The sequence below is a fragment of the Muntiacus reevesi genome, chromosome 5 (genome assembly GCF_963930625.1).
Source record: "Muntiacus reevesi chromosome 5, mMunRee1.1, whole genome shotgun sequence".
NCBI classification, from domain to species: Eukaryota; Metazoa; Chordata; class Mammalia; order Artiodactyla; family Cervidae; genus Muntiacus; species Muntiacus reevesi.
Window position 1 is genome coordinate 85,831,671 of NC_089253.1, and position 22,379 is coordinate 85,854,049.

At 37.7% G+C, this 22,379-nt stretch overlaps 1 protein-coding gene across 5 annotated transcripts in view; it reads left to right on the forward strand.

Annotated features, from left to right (window-relative positions):
• Positions 1-22,379, forward strand: part of DNM3 (dynamin 3) — a 614,639-nt gene that overhangs the window by 248,235 nt on the left and 344,025 nt on the right. For all 5 annotated transcript variants that reach the window (XM_065935707.1, XM_065935708.1, XM_065935705.1 and 2 more), the window contains exons 11-12: positions 15,431-15,517; positions 19,665-19,735. In XM_065935707.1, coding sequence (XP_065791779.1) covers positions 15,431-15,517; positions 19,665-19,735 — 158 coding nt within the window. The remainder of the gene's footprint in view (positions 1-15,430; positions 15,518-19,664; positions 19,736-22,379) is intronic.

Consider the following 22,379-nt stretch of genomic DNA (forward strand, 5'->3'; position numbering starts at 1 on the left):
AGAAATCTCAAATTCTAAATCTAGGATTTTCAGAACACTCGTTACTTTCTTTTTGGTTTTCAATTAGTTGGAAAATTAGTAGAAAACCTTAAAGGAGAATTGAAGTTTAGAATCTGCTTTGCTGCTGATAAATCTAGCTTGGAAACCGTGGCTGGGATTTGCTGCTGCAGTGGGAGCCTTCTCTTCTGGCGGTAAACATCAGAGCCCACAGCGGTGGAGAGAGATGTGCTCCCAGAGACAGCACAGCATGTTTCAGCTAACCTCACACCTATGGGCCTCTCCAGAGAAGGCCATGTTTGAGTAGTGACATACTGTGCCTGCCCCATGCTGCAGAGAGCTGTGGGCTGACATAACTCAGGTGCTCACAGGTGGAGAAAATGACAAGGGCATCTCCCATAATATTTTCTCAAGAGGGATGAAATGTTGGTGGGTTACTACTTTATGAGTGAGGTGTGAAGGGTGCTGAGGAGTAGGAAGAGGGATTCTTTTCTACACCTAAAATTATGCTGCAGGCTCCCACCCTTTCAGTTTTCTCACTCCTTTACTCTCCCTAGAAGAGTAAAGGAGTTTAAGTTCAAAGTTCAAAGAGACTTCAGACCTCTGACTTCTGGTTTTTTGGTGTTTTTTTTTGCTTTTTTTGTTTAAGCTACCTGTCTTCTCCTGATTTTATTATATTTCCTGACCACTGTATCAGTCTACGTTCAATCAGGAGAGAGAAACCACACAGGAATTTGAACAGGAAACAGTTACTAGAAAAATAGTATGAACTGTAACAGGGGCTTAAGTAGTGAGGGATTGGCTAGTAAGAAGGTAAGAGAGGACTTCCCTGGTGGTCCAGTGGTTAAGAATCTGCCTGACAATGCAGGGGACATGGGTTCGATCCCTGGTCTGGGAAGATTCCATGTGCTGTGGGGCAACTAAGCCCACAGCTACTGAAGCCGATGTGCCTAGAGCCTACCGAAATGAGAAGCCTGTGCGCCGTAACAAAGAATAGTCCCCACTCACTGCCACTAGAGAAAGCCTGCACACAGCAAGGAAGACCTAGTGCAACAACCAAAAATAAATTAGGTAATTAATTTTCAAAAAAGAAGAGAATGGCTGAAGATAGGAGTAGAAGCTATAAGGAGCAGTTACTAAGGTGCTACCTTTAGGGGAACGCCCAGGAAAGAGGGACCCTGCCGAGCTAAGACTGGGACCTCTTGAAGAAGACCTAGATGTGGCTCATTGGATGGCAGAAAACTCTTATGCTGCAGAATTTGCTGGAAATCTGCCCTCTGGAACATGTTGGGAGGGAAAAGGTAACCATGGGGAGGATTCTCCCTGGAGACACTCTTATGCAAATTGTTCAAGGTGAGGGCAGCTCTACCAGGGGTCTGTGACTACCTTGCATTGAAGTAGGCTTCTATAGCCTGTCTTTTCCTCCAACAGTGTCTCTCCAGGCTCTCCTGATAAAACCTCTCATGGTGCCAGCGAGCAATGAAAAACTACTTTACGGGCCCAGGATTATTTTCACAGAGAGGGCAAGAAGCTTGAATTTGGAGCTGGGAAGCAATACATTAAGAAGCAGTACATTTACCTTTTGGGCTTCCTTGGTGGTTCAGACGGTAAAGAATCCACCTGCCATATGGGAGACCTAGGTTTGATCCCTGGGTTGGGAAGATCCCCTGGAGGAGGTCCTGGCAACCCACTCCAGTATTCTTGCCTGGAGAATTCCCATGGACAGAGGAGCCTGGTGGGCTACAGTCCATGGGATCGTAAAGATTCGGACACGACTGAGTGACTAAGCACACATTACTTTAATTCCTTTTGCATTAACTTTGCCATCTGTTGAAACACTAAGGGTGGGCAGATTTACTGTTTGTCTTTTATTTCCCCTTTCCCTAGATTGGTGATGAGCTTGAAGATAGTTGTCTATCTGTGTGGATTAGTGCCACATAATATAGCCATCGTCTTCAGCATTTCATTTGTTAGTGACTTGCCGTGTTTGCCACAATAGTGATGTTAAACTTTTAGGACTCTTTTTAAGATGCTTTGCTCACCACTTTCAATAATGATTTCACAGAGAAAATAGAGGCTATACATGGGAATATTAATTTCTAGCCTCCAAACCTATGTGTATTCCCCGTCATGCCTCTTCTTCCTCTCCTTTTCTCTGTCATGGTGTTAATCCTGACCAAGGCTGGGTTTCTACTTGTACTCTCACCTCCTTAAGGAGCTTACTCTTTGGATTTCTCGGTTTCCTGAATCATCACCCTCTTCATCACATTTTAAAATAAGTCAATGTACTTTATAAGAAACTAAAAACACTTCAGTGGGTTCCTACAGAATGCAAATTTTGTATTCTATTATATAATATATCCACATTAGTTTAAGTATATAGATATATTAGTTCCCTCTAAATCTCTGAGTGGAATCAATATTTAAGGAAGAGGTACCGTGTTTTAGGCTGTGGCTCACATCTTATGCCATGGAGGGTCCTTGCCTCCTCACTGGAGAATCTTGGGGCTGAATTCCTTATTACCATGGTACACTATCCCAAATTGGGGAAAGGATCCTATAGATTTAAGACCTGACACATATCCTTGGGAACTTGGAGGTACAGAGTCAGGTTGTATCTATGTGTGTGTGGAGGTGGGAGTGTGGGAGGTGGGGGCTGTGAGGTTGTAATATTGTTTGGGTTTTAAACATGGTGTGTGACAAATGTGTAACAATTGGTTCCTGAAAAAAGAAGTGGTTATTTGAAGTGTTTGCCCATTTCTGTGTTGTAATTTCAAGTTACCAAGGTGATATCACTGAAATCAGAGTTAGGAAGAGATGTTAATCATGGACAATATGAGCCAGAACTTTCTAAGAAGATTTTGTGGTGCATTTACTCTCATTCTAGCCAAACTGTCTCTGGTACAACTTTGGTGCACCCGAGTTTCACTGCAATAAGACCTAACCATGGTAGATTAAACATGGCTTAATGGCGCCAAAAAAAAATAATAATAATAAGTCAATGTATAAATATATTTATGCCTCTTCTGACTTATAAGTAACAAAAACCTGTCTTCTGCTCTATTACTGTCCTTTTTTCATGGCCAACATTCTTGCTAAAAAAAAAAAAGTAGTTTATGCTTCTATATCTTTCTCATCTCCATTTAACTCCTTAACCCTCTAAGTTTGTCTTCAACCCACCATTCTATTGGAATAGTTATGACAGAAGTTAACCAGAGACTTGACTGCCAAATTGAATGGGCAGTCTTATTCCCAGTTGTATTCTACTCTTTTTTTGAAGATGACACCGCTCTTAGATTCTCTTTCATGTTTCTCATAGTTCTTCCTCCATCTCCTTCAAGAGTTTATCCACTTTTGCCTGCCTCTAACCACTAGAGTCCCAAGAATTTGCTTATGGTTTTCTTCTCTTTTCCTTTCTCCAGATGGTATCTCCCATAGTTCAGCTACCACTTAAAACATTGTTGATTCCCAAAGTTATACTGCTGGTTCAAACTTCTTAACCAAAATGGTCTACTCTACAGTTTACTGCAACTGCCTCCTCTTCTTATTTAAGGTCCTAAACAGGTTCCCCCCCCCAAAAAAAAAAAACCAAAAACTAAATTACTCCAGTGACCTCCTAACTGATCTTACTACTTCTAGTCTGGTCATCTTCAAATTTATCCTCCTCACTGTTATCAAAATGGCCTTTTTAAAATATGTGCACAAATCAAAACCACAATGAGGTACCATTACACGCCAGTCAGAATGGCTGCTATCCAAAAGTCTACAAGCAATAAATGCTGGAGAGGGTGTGGAGAAAAGGGAACTTTCTTACACTGTTGGTGAGAATGCAAACTAGTACCGCCACTATGGAGAACAGTGTGAAGATTCCTTAAAAAATAGGAAATAGAACTGTCACATGACCCAGCAATCCCGCTGCTGGGCATACACACTGAGGAAACCAGAATTGAAAGAGATACGTGTACCCCAGTGTTCATCGCAGCACTGTTTATAATAGCCAGGACATGGAAGCCACCTAGATGTCCATCAGCAGATGAATGGATAAGGAAGCTATGGTACATATACACAGTGGAATGTTACTCAGCCATTAAAAAGAATACATTTGAATCAGTTCTAATGAGGTGGATGAAACTGGAGCCCATTATACAGAGTGAAGTAAGCCAGAAAGAAAAACACCAATACAGTATACTAACGCATATATATGGAATTTAGAAAGATGGTAACGATAACCCTGTATGCGAGACAGCAAGAGAAACACAGATATATTGAAGTCTTTTGGACTCTGTGGGAGAGAGCGAGGGCGGGATGATATGGGAGAATGGCATTGAAACGTGTACATTATCATATGTGAAACAAATCGCCAGTCCAGGTTCGATGCATGATACAGGATGCTCGGGGCTGGTGCACTGGGATGACCCAGAGGGATGGGACGGGGAGGGAGGTTGGGGGGGTGTTCAGGATGGGGAACACATGTACACCCATGACGGATTCATGTCAATGTATGGCAAAACCAATACAATGTTGTAAAGTAAAATAAAGAAATAATTTAAATAAAAAAAAAATGTGCACAAGCAAAAGAACTAAAAAGATCTCAAAACAGCTAAAAAAATATATGTGCACATAGTTTTTGCCTCTTCCTTCAAAATTATTTAATGACTCCTTATTTCTTAAGAAAGTTCAAATCATTTATGGCTGTTTTTAGTTTCACCATTTGATCCTTGAATACTTCTCCAGCTACATCTGCTGTCACTTTTTGCTTGCTTCAGCCATTCTAAGTGATTTTTTTTATTCACAAAAATTTTTCCTGCCTTTAATATTTGCACATGTGATTTTGTTTGTTTAGAAAGTCTCCTTAAGATACAGCTCAATCATCATTTTTCCTGAAAAGCTTCTGTGAACCCTGTCTTGGTCTCCGTCTTCACTCCCTTAGTGCTCTAATTGTCACCCTGTGTTTACTTCTGTCATAGCAATTATGATACTGCATTGCAATTTGGAATTTATTTGTTTAGGTGAATGCCTCCTGTTGCTGATGATAAGCTTCTTTTTTTTTTTCATTTATTTTTATTAGTTGGAGGCTAATTACTTTACAATATTATAGTGGTTTTTGTCATACATTGACATGAATCAGCCTGATAAGCTCCTTTTAAAAAGGGCTGTTTTTTTGTCTTCTTATCCTTGCTACCTAATACAATGATTAACCATACATAAGAGATATTCTATAAATTCTTATTAATAATTTAGATATTCTAAAGTTATCCTGATGCTAAAGAAATCTGTAGTTGGTTTTAAAGGAATATTTTATTCTGTGTTAGCTAAAATATTCTTAAAAAATTTTTTTTAAAGTCACTCCTTTAAAAAATTTTTTTATTTTATATGGAGTATATTTGATTAAAAATATGTTAGTTTCAGGTGTACAGCAAAGTGATTGAGTTATACATATACATGTATCTATTCGTTTTCAAATTATTATCCCATTTCGGTTATTACAGAACTTTGAGCAGAGTTCCCTGTGGTATACAATAGATCCTTGTTGGTTATTTTAAATTTAGCAGTGTGTAAATGTTGATCCTAAACTCCCAATCTATCCCTCCCCCATTCTTTTTCCCAGATCTTGGATCATCTTCACTATCATTATTCTGAATCCTTTTTGCTATCTCCACTTCACTTAGTTGTTCTTCTGGGGTTTTATCTTATTCCTTCATCTGGGACATATTCCTCTGTTGTCTCATTTTGTATAACTTTCTGTGATTGTGGTTTCTGTTCCACAGGCTGCAAGTTTGTAGTTCTTGCTTCTCCTATCTGCTCTCTGGTGGATGAGGCTATCTAAGAGGTTTGTGTAGGCTTCCTGCCAGTTGTGACTGGTTTCTGCCCACTGGTGGGTGGAACTGTGTCTTTTCCCTCTGATGGGCAGGGCTGTGCTCAGGAAGACTTTAAGTAGCCTATCTGCAGATGAGTGGGTCTGTGTTCCTGCCTGGTTGATTGTTTGACCTGAGGCATCCCACCACTGGAGACTACAGGCTATTGAGCAGGGCCAGGTCTTAGGGAGGAAATGGTGGCCTCCTGGAGGGCTCACATCAGTGAGTACTCACCAGAACTGCTTTTGCCAGTGTCTTTATCCCTCCAGTGAGCCAAACCCCCTCACCTCCAGTACTAGCAGGTAGGTCTGGCCCACTCTCTTAAAAGGTCACAGCTTTTTCTCTGGGTCCTGGTGCACACCTGTGTGTACCCTCTAAGGGTAAAGTTTATGTTTCCCCCAGTCCTATGGATGGAGAAGGCAATGGCACCCCACTCCAGTACTCTTGCCTGGAAAATCCCATGGACGGAGGAGCCTGGTAGGCTGCAGTCCATGGGGTCGCGAAGAGTTGGACATGACTGAGCGACTTCACTTTCACTTTTCACTTTTATGCACTGGAGAGGAAATGGCAACCCACTCCGGTGTTCTTGCCTGGAGAATCGCAGGGATGGGGTCACACAGAGTCGGACACGACTAAAGTGATTTAGCAGTAGCAGCAGCAGCAGTCCTATGGAATTCCTGTGATCCAACCCTGCTGGCCTTCAAAGCCACATTCTCTGGGGCCTCCTCCTGTTGCCAGATCTCCAGCCTGGGAATCCTGCTGTGGGGCTTAGGACTTTCACTCCTGTGGGAGAACTTTTGTAGCGTAATTATTTTCCAGTTTGTGGGTCGCCTACCTGGTGTGTCTGGGATTTGATTTTATCATGATTGTGCCCTTCTACCATCTCCTGTGGCTTCTTCTTTGTCTTTGGATGTAGGGTATCTTTTTGATAGGTTCCAGAATTCTTTCTTCTTTGTGTGTGAATGGTTGTTCAGCAATTAGTTGTGATTTTGGCATTTTTGTAATAAGGAGTAAGTGCATGTCCTTCTACTTCGCCATCTTGCAAGTTCCTCTAGCCAATCCTTTTAAAATGATAAAAATCTAGACAAGTTTTTTCTTTCAAGTATCTATTCTTTTCCTTACTCCTTGATTTAATATTCTTGATTTTTGGCCTTATTATGTCTACCTTAAACTTTTTTTACTTTGAAATTGGTCTAATTAAAGTCGTTTGTAAAGCATAATAATCCTAATTAAAGTTGAGAATGCCACACCTTAATTTACTTGACTCTTTTTTAGCACAACTCATAAATAAGATGACCATATAATTTATTGGCCAACATAGGACATTTTTGAGATGAAATGGGGAACTGTCAGTACTTTCACTTGAATAATATGAGTAAACCAAGACTGCTTCAGGCAATCTGAAATGTATAGTTACTCTCACTGTATTGTGAATATATATATATTCTGTAAGATGGTATGGAAAAACCCAAACTTTTATGCACATAGATACATATATATTTATAATCTTAAAACAGTATTTTCATTTAAAATTCCTCATGTTGAATTTCTTATGTGTAAAATATTTAACTTTATTTTTCTTAAGCCACATAAATAAACATAATTGAAAAACATGGAATTTATGCATGTTCACATAATAAAGCACAAAGCTAAACTGGGGGAGTGCAACTATTTCTTGGATATGTTCTCAGTGTTGTCTCTGGGACACTGGAGGACAAGACAGGGACCTTTGAGTTTTATGAGCTCTTTGGCTTCACTCCAGGGACATCTCAACTTTGGAATTTCTCTGGTGGGCATCATCTTTCAACTGCTTTTCTCTACCTCCTCTTCTCCAGTATATTGTCGCAGGGTCTTGAGCTTCTTTGCAAGAAGCACTGAGAGGAACAGCTTGTTTTTTTTAACCACAGTTTAGCAACTGTGCCATTTATTGGCCTCGTGGGAAGCCACATTCTTGGATCACCATCATACCGATTAATTGATTTTTTTCCTCTGCTTAGAAAAAAGCTTTTCAAAGAAATAAAAAAGATATGCTAGCTGGTTATTAGAAATACTGGGAAAGATTTTTCATTATGAAGTTCTGTGAGAAGAAATGCTGAGTTTTGTGGAATGTTAGGTAAGTAAATATCTGACTCTGAATACACATAACTAAGCAAGTGAATCTGAAGACCTAATCATGGCTTTCAAGAACCTGCATGATCTTGCTCCTTTTCATTTCTAAACTCCTCCCCATCTCCCTCCCCACAGTCCACTCCAGCTACACTGGTTTCCTTGTTTCTTCAACAGATCAAGGAGATGTGGTGGCAGGGCCTTTGCATTTCTCATTCCCAGTGTGGGAAATACTCTACCTCACGATTCCTGCATGGGTCACATCCTCACTTCTTTCAGGTCTCTGCTCAAATGCCATGTGATCAGAGTCTTTCTCTGACTTTTCTACCTACAACTGCACATGCCTCTCTTTGAACACACACACACACACACACACACACACACACACACAAACACACACACTCGTCTACTTGGCAAACTTTTTCTTTGCAGCACATATGATCACATGAATTATACTATATATGTCTTTTTTTTGTTGTTGGACAGTAAAGGGACTTGGGCCTTAGAAAGTAGAGTGTAAGCTCCCTGAAAGTAGGGACTTGGTTTATTAAACTCATCACTCTAGTCATAACCCCTAAACACCAGGTTTTCAATAATAATTATGAAATCGATAATTGAATACAGAATCATGTCTCATTGACTTGGTAGGCAATTATCATGTTGGCTAAAGTAGTCACTTGAGTACCTTCCATGAAAGCTTATAGGAGGAAGGAGAAGAACTGCAAAACATCATGCTTAAGTAGGATTTTTTTTTTTAGGTCTCTGGATGGATCTGCTCTGGTTTTCAATCTGTACATAAAGACTTACATTTCAGCTCTTCTAATGGTTGGCTGTCCAGTCAAACACTTGCTTTGCGTACAGCCAGATGCCCCATTTAATGGACCATGGTACTGAGATTTCAAATCAGGCTGTGCATTAAAGTTTGAGTCATTTATTGAGTTTTATTCAAAATTCAGTGGATCAGTGGTAAAGAATCCATCTGCCAATGCAGGAGATATGGATTGGATCCTTGGGTCAGGAACATTCCCTGGAGGAGGAAATAGCAACCCACTCCATATTCTTGCCTGGAAAACCCCATGGACAGAGGAGCGTGGCGGGCTATAGTCCATAGAGTTGGACACAACCTAGTGACTGAGCATGCATGCACATATGAAATTCAGTCCTGGGACTTGGCTAAAAGTCGAGAGATAGGAATCTCACCTTTTAATTTCACAATTCATTAAAAGATTTGTGATCTTTGCAATTAATTCTTAATTTATAATTGACCCTGGCCCCTGCTTTTCCTCTTGCCTTCAGTATGATTTTCTTGTTCCATTTTAACCACTCAATAATGTCTATCAGAACTCAATGTGAAGTGATGATGAAAACCTGATTATTGTCTTCAGATTTTTTTTTGACCCAGCACCAACCCCATTCTGAAGTTCTGTTCAGATGTTTTCTGAATAACTTAATGAGACAATGACTCTTCTGACTGTCTTTCAGCTTTGTTTCACTCAAGGCTGGACATTTGTTTCAGTTCCTTTGTTGTTTAGTTGCTAAGTTGTGCCTGACTCTTTTGTGACCCCATGGACTATAGTCCACCAGGCTCCTCTGTCCATGGGATTTTCCAGGCAAGAATACTGGAGTGGGTTGCCAGTGTCTTCTCCAGGGCATCTTTCTGATCCAGGGATCGAACCCTTGTCTCCTGCATTGGCCAGTGAATTCTTTACCATTGAGTCACAAGGGACGCTCTTTTAACTCCTTAGCATCTGTTAAATAACACTAGCATTCTCTTCATTTCTTTGCTTAGAAGAAATGATAAGGTCAGAAACATGAAGGAGATCATACCAAATTACTACATATGTTCTTCTTTCACAGACCCCACCATTTCTTACATTATTTGTAGAAATACTTGAGGTTTGAGATTGGAGAGCAAGCCCACCTGGAGAGAGAAGGAGGGCTAACAGCATTTCTTTCTGACTGCTTTACCCAAGGCCACCTGGATGAACTCTGGCCCTTTCCCTTTTTACCAGCTTTACTTAGATCTTCCTAGACTTCTCATATGTCCACCCTTAAAATATAAAATCATCAATAAATTTACCCTTGTGCAGTTTCTTGACCTGTTTGTACTACAGTTTCTCCTCATCTGTGATCACTTTTGTAAATGTGAATACTTCTGTTTTTCCTCTTTTCATAACAAATATGTTGTGCCCAAATAAGTATTCTCTCATCTCCTGAATAAAGCCAATATTATGCTACATATGAGTTAAAAATCACTAAGGGTTTTGGGGGCAGACTTTAATTCACATAAATAGAATGAAACTATTGTATGCTTTTATGAGCCTGGCAGGCTACAGTCCACGGGGTTGAAAAGAGCTGGACACAATTGAGTGACTAACACTTTTTCTCTTTCACTTTTCATAAGCAGTAAAATCATTATTGCTACTCAGTTTGTAGTACATGGCCAACACTGAATGGTTTATAGCATTTTGATCAAAACAGAGCCTATAACTTTAGGTCAGCCAAATCAGTCAACTCAGGTCATGCACATAAAAGAAATTTTATTCTATTTTTAGTTTATTTTCTCATTTATGTTTGGTATGCAACTGTGAACACATGGTTACCTAATCACCTGAGTCTTTGCTTAAGGCACTGAACTAGTTCCTCTTGAAGGTATAGAAATCTTGCCTGACCTTGTATCTGTTCCAAGAGAAACCTAATAGCATGGCTCTCATGATCTGATTAATCAATGGTTAATACACTTTATAAGCTTATGATTTATTTTTATTGTATAGGAATGTCTTTCAAGTGATGTTTTTTCTTCTAGGGAAAAATGTGGTCCATGCTTAAAATTAAATTTTTATATTGATGTGTCATCAAAATAATTAAACACTATCCTAAATAATACTTAAAACATTGGATTTTATTAAAATATGTTTTTGTATATAAAAAATGATGGTACTATAATACTTTGTCTCAGAACATGTGCAGTTCTGCACATAATTAAAATTAAAATGAAAACAATTAAAATTTTCTCTTCAAATTATATATTTAAATTTTTGATTCCTAAATACATATATGTTGTATTATTGCTCCATTGACTCTTCGTTATTTAAGAATATGCAGCATAATTTCAACATAAGCTATTTAGAAGTAATTTATCACTTAACAGTTGTTCAGCTTTGTCTGAAGCTTTATTATCATTGTTTAAGCATCAAGTCTTCTGAGGCCTTCTCAGAGCAGATTTAACAACTTACTACTTTGTGTTTCTCCTTGCTTTTTGTGAGATCTTTCTTTTGTATCACAATTATCTGTATAATCAATCTGCCACTCAAAACTGTGTGGTTTTTAGGATCAGGTGCTTTGACATAAAGCTACCTTTTGCATGTGCCCAGTGAATGTTTAAGTGAATTATTGTGAAATAAATTTAAGAATATAAAATCACTATATCCAATAGCAAAGCCTTAATTCCTTGATCCTTTATAAGTCAATTTGCAGAATATTTAAGTAATTAATACAAGAATAAAAATCTAATGTTGGTGATTTCTAGGTTAATATTATTTTGGCATATGTGATTAAAATTTTGATGACTGACAAAATAAATGTGTTCTTACAGTGGTAAACTTTTAATTCAACATCCAGAGCAAAAGAGATCGAAAATTATAATGACAAACATTTGAGAAAACTGATTGCATCTTCAGTAAGAGATATCGAAGAGCAGTGAGGGATTGAAGTGAGTGATCAGTTGAGTATCTGTTGAAGCTAGGTAGAGAGTCAGGCAAACAGCAGTGAAAGGGACCCTGTTAAATGAGCTAATGAAATGGGTTGCAGAAAGCCCACTCAGAAGTCATTTCGAAGGTCAGTAGGACGTGTTTTTTTTTTTTTTGCCTTCTTTCTATATGTATCATGAAGAATCGGAACTGGACTATTACATTTGAGGGACAGGAATTAAAATCATCATTTTGATTTTTGTGCTCCCACAACCTTTTTACACTCCTACAAACCTTTTAAGATCAAGCAGTGAGAAACCATACTAACTTCATTACTGCCTTTCAGTAATGTCTAGATCTTTCACTGATTACTGTCTTCCTCAATATTTCTCCTCCTTTGCCTCCATGAGGGCAGTTCTTCTACTGTGTTCTCTTTCCTTTTTGTTCCACCTAGAATTTAGGCCCATTTACTTTCAGTTATCTCAATTACTCAATTTAGACTTCCCTGTAGCTCAAACGGTAAAGATTCTGCCTGCAATGCAGGAGACCAGAGTTCGATCCCTGAGTTGGGAAGTTCCTCTGGTGAAGGGAATAGCAATCCACTCCAGTATTCTTGCCTGGACAGAGAAGCCTGGTGGGCTACAGTCCATGGGGTCACAAAGAGTCGGACACAACTAAGCGACTAACACACCAAACACATCTCAATTATAGATATAAAAATATGACTCTGGCAGGTTCCTTTCTTGGTGAAATTGAACTTGGAAAGATCAGGAGACACACAAAAAAATCAGCCCCCTGCCAAGGGCAGTAGGTTGGAGGATTCTTAGTTGTTTCTACTTCATGAGATACTCTTGTCATTTTGGCCTTTCCTTGACATATTGATGTCTGCATATGAGCCTGGGGTCCTTTGTCTATCAAGTATTTATTTTCTGAATAAATATTTATATTGCCACTCTTTGGTGTTTTAGAAATAATCTGCTGTAATCCATTTTTCTAAATGTTGTTATAGGCATTCCAGCCCTACTCAGCAGGCCACTATTGCTTTTGCAGTCATTTATCTGCAGGAGTGTGGTTCTCTGTTAGTGTGGCTATCATCAAAAGCAAGTGTGCACTGATAGCTTGGGAAGATGTCTGAGTGAAGAGGAGGAGCAATTGCTCTGATGGTCTAGTGCATGCTAGTGGTTAGTGCTGCATGTACCACCTAGGTTCTCATTAGTCAAGGAAAAGGACAAACATTCATCAGCTATCTCTTCCATACTTAGAAACTTTTTATAGGTCACATAAAAAATAACTTCCAATGTTCTCATAGTATAAAGGATGATGCTATGAGATCATAGAACTTTCCTCAAAGAATGTTTCCAGAACTCAGAATGGAAGCTGCATTTGTATCTTGAAGTTATTCATGAAATAAGCCCTTAAAGGAACACATATCTCAGGATTCAGCTAGGAGTCTCAGTAAGGGGTAGTGGTTTCTGGTGATCTCATAAAAAGACACTGGGCTGTGAATTTTGAGTTGAACAGGTAGCCAGGTTTCTATGCTCTAATGATGTTTTTATAAAAGTACCTTTTGTAATTGTAGAAGAAATTGGAAAATGCAGAGATGTATGTTAAAAAAATTAAAATTATGCCTAAACCCATCATTCAAAGAGGTTGTTCCTATTAACATTTTGTGATATTGATATTTGTGTAGATTCTTTTCTGTGCACAGACTTACAGGATAAGATGATTTACCATTTATATGTGATTAGTGATTACAATGGTTCCACGAAGTAGTGCAGTTTGCTATCTTGCCAAGGCACTGGTGTACATCATGCATGCTGAAAAATCCTTGTGTTCAGTGACACCAGTAACCATGGAGCAGTCACATTTCAGGGAGACCAAGCTTACAAGTTAGGGGAAATATTATGTGCTATAATATTACCCAAGAATTTAGGAATTTTTAAGGTCTTGGGCTATATCCTTGAAGGATATATGATGGCCTTTGACTGTGTGTTTGTGTATGTGGGTGTGTGTGTATACTTGTGTGTAATCAGATTATGTATTTAGTAGCCTGATTTTTCTCTTCACCCAGTATCTATTTTAGACACTTTATCATGTTATTAGATATTATAAATTAGTATTAAAAATCAAATATTAGATATTATTTGGAATGACTTATTATGTCCCATTAGTAGACCTTAATTTATTTAACATCATTGGATACCTAGGTGGTTTATAAAATTGTGTTTATTTGTCTTATTGTTGCTGTTTCAAGTAATGCTATGATGAATTTCCTTATTATTTTAGAATCCCATGAAATAATTAGGCTGATGCCTGTATGTGTCTTTAAGATTGTTGATACATATTGTCAAATTGCTTAACAGAAATATTATTCTCATTGACATCCCTTCAGTAAGTTTAAACTGTTCTAGTTTTAATATACCTTCACATGCATTGTCTTATAAAAATAATTAATAGCAGTTTGACAACATAATGGTTATTATCTTTCTTTGCATTACTCTCTTTGTACAGTGTGATATTTCTCCCTGCTTATTGGCCATTAAATTTCTTTTTCAATTAAGTCATTTTTTTGCGTGTTTTTATGTAAGGTATTAATGTTATCTTACTAATTTGCAAGTGCTTTTTAATATAAATGGAATTAAAGTTTGCTTGTCATAAGCCATGAACTTGCCCACTTTTCTCCATTTCTATTGCTGCTGTCCTGGTCCAAGTCCCATGATTTCCCACCTGAACCCAAAATTCCTAACAGATCTGCAAGGATCTGCCTGATCTGGCCCCTGTTTACCTTTCTAGCTTTGCCTGAAGACCACACACTTGCTTGCTCTCTGCACTGAATTTCCTTTACTTCTTTGACAACTTATTGTCCCTGTTTTTCAGCACCTTCATACATGTTCCTGTGCTTGGCAAGCTCCATTTTTCCCACAACCATACCTGCACAACTTTACCTGACTACATCCTCTTTTTAGATTAGACTTCCTTGAACATCCTTGTATTATCCTTTTCTTCTTCCTCTTTACACTGAAAACAACTATAATTCATTCATTCACTTTTGCAAACTAAATTTTGGACAATTACCTGAATAATTTATATGGGATAAGTGGTTGACATGTATTATTTCTACAGTTTTGCCAAAAATATGTACATAAAAGCCCATATGTTAGGGGAGAATTTTTTAAAAATGATCTCTGTGGTTCATGGAATGAATCATCCTCAAAGAGTTATAGACATGACCATGAACTCTAAAGTCCTTGGGTTGGAATTCAGGACCTCCTCTGATTTTGAACTGTATAGTCTTGGGCAAGTTATTTAACCTCTCTGGGCCTTGCTTTCCTCCTCTATAAAATGAGGTTAATAATCAGATCTATCTTTTATGACTATTGTACATTTTTGAATGAGGTAATTCAAGCAGTGCTGGAACGTGGTAAGCGCTCTATAAATGTTAGTCATTATCGTCCTTTTCATCCTCATTTCTGTCTTCTTCATCTTTGAACTTTATTAAGTGCTAGCTCTGTACAGCAGAGTGCTGGATGGTATCCGGGTTTCTGTTTTCTTTGTAGGGAATTGCTCTGCTGGTTTTGAAGTGTTTTATCTCAGATAATATAGTTACTTCTGTTTGTAGTTTGTGAAATCTCTTCTGTCACTCTGCCATTCTTCTTTCGGATATTTCCCTTCTGCTTACAGAACGGTAATGCATGTCTTCTGGAATATAACATAACTTATCTCTTTCTTTTTTGGCAGTATAAATATTTGAGTATTAACACTGAGATCTGTTTCTCTTGATAGCTGGCAAACTTCCCCAGACTCTGTGAGGAAACAGAAAGGATTGTTGCTAACCATATTCGTGAGCGAGAAGGGAAGACAAAGGACCAGGTAAGGAGAGACCTTCCCTGGTGGGCAGGGTCGTTGTGGGAAGTGGAAGGTCTCTCCAAGGTTGCTTGGTGGTCTCCAAGAGTTGGAGTATCCCTGAATGGAAAAAAAAAAGAACTGAGAACACTACCACATATGTTTATTTTTATTTATTTATGAATATTATACATGTTTTGCTATACTAACATCTTATGTATGTTAAAAATATAAACATATATAAAGGCTTTAGAAAGATAACATTTAAAAGACAGTAATAGGACTTCCACTATTTTTTCCTCAATGCTCTATGAATCATCATGCTCTATGAATACATACCCTGGGCATGTATTAATGCACACTCCATTTTGAAAACCACTAATCCAGAAACATACCACATTTTTTCTTTGAGATAGGATGTCTTAACTTTTAATGGGCACAGATGGGCACCAAAATATTCATAAATTCCTAAAATGTTTTGTAGAATATTTAGTGCTTTTATTTTATTTTTTTGCTTGAAGAGACTGGATAAAGCTATTCATCAACTTATCCATGGAACCTATGACTAAAAAAATAAAAATGTTTAAGGATATTTAAATTATATATAAAAATTTTAAATAATTATTTAAATATTTAAATAATTTAAAACATTAAGGATATAATGTTTTAAGCATTTCTATTTTGTAACTATTTATACATATGGTTGATAAACAGTGACCTTTAAATTGTCTTTGAATCTTGGCTAACTCTACGAATGAAAGATTATTTTCAGGTGAGGATAATTCGTTAAAAAAGGACTACATGAAAATAATAGAAGCTTCTTAAATTTAGGTAGATGTTTTCTTAGTTACTTATAGCATTTTATAAAGGGAAGCAAAAAGGTTTTCAGATGCTCTTCAATTCCAGGACGCAGCTGCAAGTGTGACCGTGTGGAGAGGACACTGGCCTCCAGCCACATGTTCATCAGAGAATAATGTGTTCTTGAGCAAATCACTTCTCGGGACTGTTGTTTTCTCATGTACAGTGTTGAAATGTTGGTCTATATGATCTCTGAAGTCCTCTGTAAGTTAGAATTCTGGGATTTTGTGGTTCTTGAGTGAGTTGCAAAGGAGGAGAGAAAGAACTGGGTAAAAGGAGGAAGGCAGAATAGAAGAGAGAGGTAGACACAAACCGTGGGGAGAGAGACATGTGCAACATGCGTAGATCACAAGTGGAAGAAAATAGGCTTTGTGAATTAGTGGAGATAAACAAATTAATATTTACTTATGAGTCAGTAAAAACTAACCTGGGTCCTCAGGATATACGACTCAAGACCAGGAATTCCCCTGCATACCTGATGTCATGCCTGCTGCTGGACCAAGAAACAAATTCTGGTATCAGCTGTACTCCTGACCTTAAGTAAATAAGATAAACATTTTAATTTGTATTTATTCAATGCAATTCAAATGATAATACATTCTACTTAACTCTTAGGGATCCTATGTAAAAAAAAATACCAAGGAAAAAAATAGTACAATTATTATCTTAATTATCTTTCGTGTTTATGTCTAAATCAGTTGTTAACTTCTTGATGTTTCATGTTTCAGAGATTTGTTTTACTTAAATGACAAACTTATTGTCATGAAGACTGTGGGCTCTGGGTTCAGACTGCCTGAGTTCAAATCCAAGCTCTATCATTTTACTTTCTGTGTAAATGAACAAGTTATTTACACTTGAGTCTCCTCATCTGGAAGTGAATAATAATGGTAGTTAACTCATAGGCATTTTGTGAACATGAAATAAAGTAATCCAAATAACGTCCTTAATTCTTCATTAAGTCATCCTTGTTGTTATTCCTAAAGGTCTATGACACACAGTGGATATGAGAACTCTTTTTTTCTTTCTAATTTTGAAGTGATTAATTCATTCCCCAAAGGGAGTTAAGAGAGGGAACAAGCATCTCCCTTCTAAGTGACTGTCTCAGGTGGCCTGGTCTGACAGTTAACCACCTGAAGAAACTGGTGTTTGCTACCAGTAATACAGACATCTGTGGTGTAGAAAAAACGTGCATGTTTTTGGTAATGTGAACATGTCAGTTTGCATAGATTTCACATTTGAGTTCTGAACTTTATGCTGCTTGAGGGCATATGTTACTTCTGAAGTAATTGGTCAGAGAGTGACCCATTTCCTTAGGCCTCTGTATGAGAACTGCTCTGAGGTATTCTTGCAGTTTTCTCAAAAAATGGAATTATTACAAGCTTCTGCTCTGGAAACTTCTTGGGGGAAAAATTCTTGAGAATTAAAATTATGAAAAACCATAAATCTATCTGTGAACTTTTTTCTGAAACAGAGGGTATTTTGGAACTTCGATGTGTGCCTGCTGTTATTCCAGGTGCTCCCATACATCTAAATGCATGTTGAAATGATTGACTTTGTGGGTGATTACTGCTACCAGGAGTAGCTTTACTTTTCTTCAACTAAATATTCAATAGCTGTGGGTGGGAAAGGTAGTGAGAAACTCAGAGAGTGAAAAGAAGGAGGAAAAAATGTCCTATTTTCCTTTCCATCCCCCACATGCGACCTGGCTCTTTTCCTAGGATGAACACAGACTCCCAGTTTCCAGGAATATGAATGAGAACAGCCATAGTTGCAATTTTTCTTTCACTTTTCCCCTGTGCTGCAATCCAAGTGAATGTGCGTGAACAGCCAAGATACTCATGACAGCCTTTGGCGATGCTGAGAATTATGTAGATATTTTTCTCTTTATGGTGACAGCTATTTGTTTGTGCTTAAACATTATGGTTTATTGATCCAGACTCCTGGCCAAATGGATTTGGGGGTATAAAATTTAATAGAATCTGGCCTTATTGTAGGGAGAATAGTGGCAGTGTCACAGATAATCTCATAACTATCACTTCTCCTAACTCTTTAGCTTTCTTAATTAAGTGAAGAAACAAAACTATATGATGCTATGAAAATTTTCTTACAAGTATGATATCGTTGACCCAATAGTGCCTGGGTATTAACTTTATGTTGGTAGTGGGGATGGTTTGGGGTGATTCATTTACTCTTTTTTGGTAGGCCCCTTGGGGTTCACCATAATATTTGGTCAGATGACCAACTGAGATTAGCCATAAAAGCAGAGACCAGAGCATTGGGTAATGAGTGAGAAACAAAAATACTTGGCCATGTATTAACTATATGGGAATAAATTGCTCCTTTTAAAGTAAACTGTTCTTCAAGGCTGCTAGATAGTTATGGAATTTACAGCCAAAACTATTTATCAGGCATGTGTTTTGTGTATCATGCTAGATTCTGTGAATAAAGTGATGAACAAGATAAGTATAATCTCTGCCTCCATGGAGCTGACTGTCTTGTAGGGAAGCAAAACATCAAACAAAATATAGTATAAATAATTAATCACATTTGTGGTAAACACCTCAAGGAAAAGTATAGGGTTTAATAAATAAAAATATAGCCATGATATATAGATTATATGAGAGTAAGTAGCGTGATCCAAGCAGGTCTTGGGCAAGGATCAGAGAAGGCTATCTTGATGAAGCACCTACTGGGGAGCATTACATAGACTTTGCCAGTGACCTGTTATCGTGGGGCTTTGATGCACTCAGAAGTCACCTTCAATGAAGCCTATTGATCTCAAGGAGGCTTTCTATTTATTTGGATATTGCCTTTTTGAGTTGGTTGATGGGATACTTCTCCTTCTTGCCTAGAGGGAGCTTAAGGAGTTAGGAGAACAGAGGAGAAACAAGAGATGATGTTGCTATTTTGTGGCTAATGTATAGTGTCTGCAGGAACAGAGTGCTCTGAGCAGCTCCCTGTGGCCTTTTTGCCATGTGTCTTTTTATACACATGTCCTTTTGAATGTTACACCTACATTTTAGAGGCATAGAATAATTCTAGGTTCTGTGTTAAGCTGGCAAAGAGTACATGCTTGTAAACTATAATGCTGTTGTCTTCAAGTGTGACTCAGATGTTTCACATAGATTTTTTTGTTTTTGAATTTAGAGTAAAAATTATGAGAGTGTAATGAAAAAAATTAGTGCAACTTTTCATTCTAACTGAAACATCCTTTTAAAATTGAATAAAGATAAATAATTTGTAGACAATTAGTGAATTTAGTGTTTGAGAATATTTAAGATGGGTTTTTACTGAAGTGATTTTCTTTGACTTATAGGTGCTGCTGTTGATCGACATCCAAGTCTCCTACATCAACACCAACCATGAAGATTTCATTGGCTTTGCAAAGTACGTGAAAATCCTTGACTGTCTTATGTGTTTCTCCTGCTGGTTTGTCTCAAATATACATTATGAATTTCTCCTACAACCTCATCATCTTTCGAGAGTACATTCTGTGTCAGGATTAACTCTGAGTCAACCTACTGAGGAGATTTGAGCCTCAAGGCCTCGGGGTCATGTTCTCTGGCTAAGGGAGCTGACTTCCTTATTGTGCAGCATGTGAAATCATATGTAGCTCAGATACTCCTTGTTTTTGGATGATGATCTGCAGTTTGTACTTGAGCCCCCATAGATAAGCAGTAACAGATGCACATTTAAAATCAGTTTGGGAGTAATTTCTCACATAAATTTGAAATATCAAGCATGGTTCACAGTATACATGCTATTTGGACATCCCTAAGTCAGAATATGGGACTTCCAAGGTGGCTCAGTGGCAGGCTCTGCCTGCCAATGCAGGAGACTCAGGAGATACAGGTTTGATTCCTGGGTTGGGAAGATCCCCTGGAGGAGGAAATGGCAACCTACTCCAGTATTCTTGCCAGGAAAATCCTGTGGACAGAGGAGCCTGGCAGGCTACAGTCCATGGGGTCGCAAAGAGTTGGACATGACTGAGCAACAGAGCGCGTGCGCACACACACACACACACACACACACACACACACACACACACACACACACACACACACACACACACAAATCAGAACATGGAGGCTTATTTTTAAAACTGTCTTTTGTGAACTTAGATGTAGTAGTTTTAGATGAACGTTCTCTTGTCTATGAAGTGTATATACTTTATATAAGCTTGTCTATTTATTGCCATTCTATTATACACGTACTCCATTATATGCCAATATTTTATTGCTGTATTCACAGATATTGTCAGGGAAACATTTTTATTAATTATTCAAGGTTGGTTACTTATTGTGTGACATTTTCAAGACCCTAAATTTACCATTTTTTTCTGCACTTCAGTGGAATCAGTTTTCTAATTGCTTTCAAAGAATTTTGATTCCAACTCTAAAATATGCTAATGGCATGTGAGTGATTCCAACTTTAAGTATATAAAATATAATTTATATAAAAAACAAAGAGGCCTATATACTGTTACTTGTACTGTGTATTCAAGAACAGGGACAAATGAAAAAAATAAGACACAAGAAAATGTAAAGCTAGACTGACCTAGTTTTGCATTTTGACTTTGAGGAAACAGATATTTAGGTCATGTGATCTAAACTAAACAGTGGCCTAAGGAATTTATAGACATGTTTTGGAAAGGAAGAACATAGTTATTCAACAGAAAATTGTCTCATTCTAGACTTGGCCTAACCAGTAGTGGTATACTAATTTTTGTTTTTGGTACATTAGTTTTTTGAAACTGTTTTCTGTCTGTGACTTAGTATAAAGTTGTTAGAACACAGTGATTAATGTGTTCCTTTGGAAAACTATCTTTTTAGCCACACTGCCCACTCCAGCTTCAAAATAGGTATTTATTCTACAGACATATCACACAGACCTGCTTCCCTGTATTCTAGCCCTCCTAACTCTCACCATCTGAATTGCTCATTTCCTTCTGCAAGATGACCAGTGGGAAGAAACCTAGACTCTGATGTGCCTTCTTGTCCCTAGGCCTGGAAAAGGGACCCAAGAATTTCTACATGATTTTCTGCATAGTCAGTGAATACCCTGTGGCCTGTGCCCGGGCTCTACTCTAATTGCTTCAGTGGTGGTGGGGAATAAGAACAAAAGAAAAAAAATTATCTTTTAGAGGTTGCTTAATAATTGAAAAATACAGAGAAACACATGTAAAAATTTAAACTGACACATTCTCACTTGCTTCTTTGAGGAATTTCAAAGAAAAAGAAATCCTTGAGTCATTCGAAATAACAGGAATGCTGCCTTTCATGTTGATTTCTTATTGGTTACAAATGCCTGTTGGATTCTTATAAAAATGTAGCAGATGTAGATATAAACTCGACACCATAACTTAAAAGTGAAAAGGATATTACAGTGCTGTTCTGTTGTGATTATCTCAACTCAAGGATGAAAGATAGAAAAAAATGATAACCAGTTTGGAAAGATTCAAATTTTGAACACATTTTTGTAACCAGCACAACAATTTAAATTTCACCCCTATGTTCTCCTTGAAATGTTTTCCCTTCTAGTACTTATTTTTAAAGATAAATGTTCAGAGTTTATATTCTCCAGTAAATTTTAATATTTTCTACCGCAGAAGCTGTTGAACTAAATTATTATGTTGGTTAGGCTTTCAAAGGTATGTAGTTTTGCAAATGAAAATACTTTCAGTGCAGCCTTTTGGTGCAGTCTCTCTCTAATCCAGTTAACAGCCCCATTTTTCCAGCGATGAGATAGATTATGAACTTTTATGATATTGGGGGACTAAAATGAAGCATTGTTCAAACTGCTTTAGAAACCCAGCAACTTTGCACATTTCTCATCTAATTTAAACTGAACACCTAAACTTCCATTTGAAGGGCTGGTCTGGGAGTCAGTGGTCTGAATTCTTTTTCCAGGATTTGGCGCTAATGAGGTTTGGGTTTTGGCAAGTCACTTAGCCTCTCTGTATCTCAGTTTATTGCTCTATCAAATGGAATAATAATAAAAAAAAAATCCCTGTGCTATATACCTTTCAGGA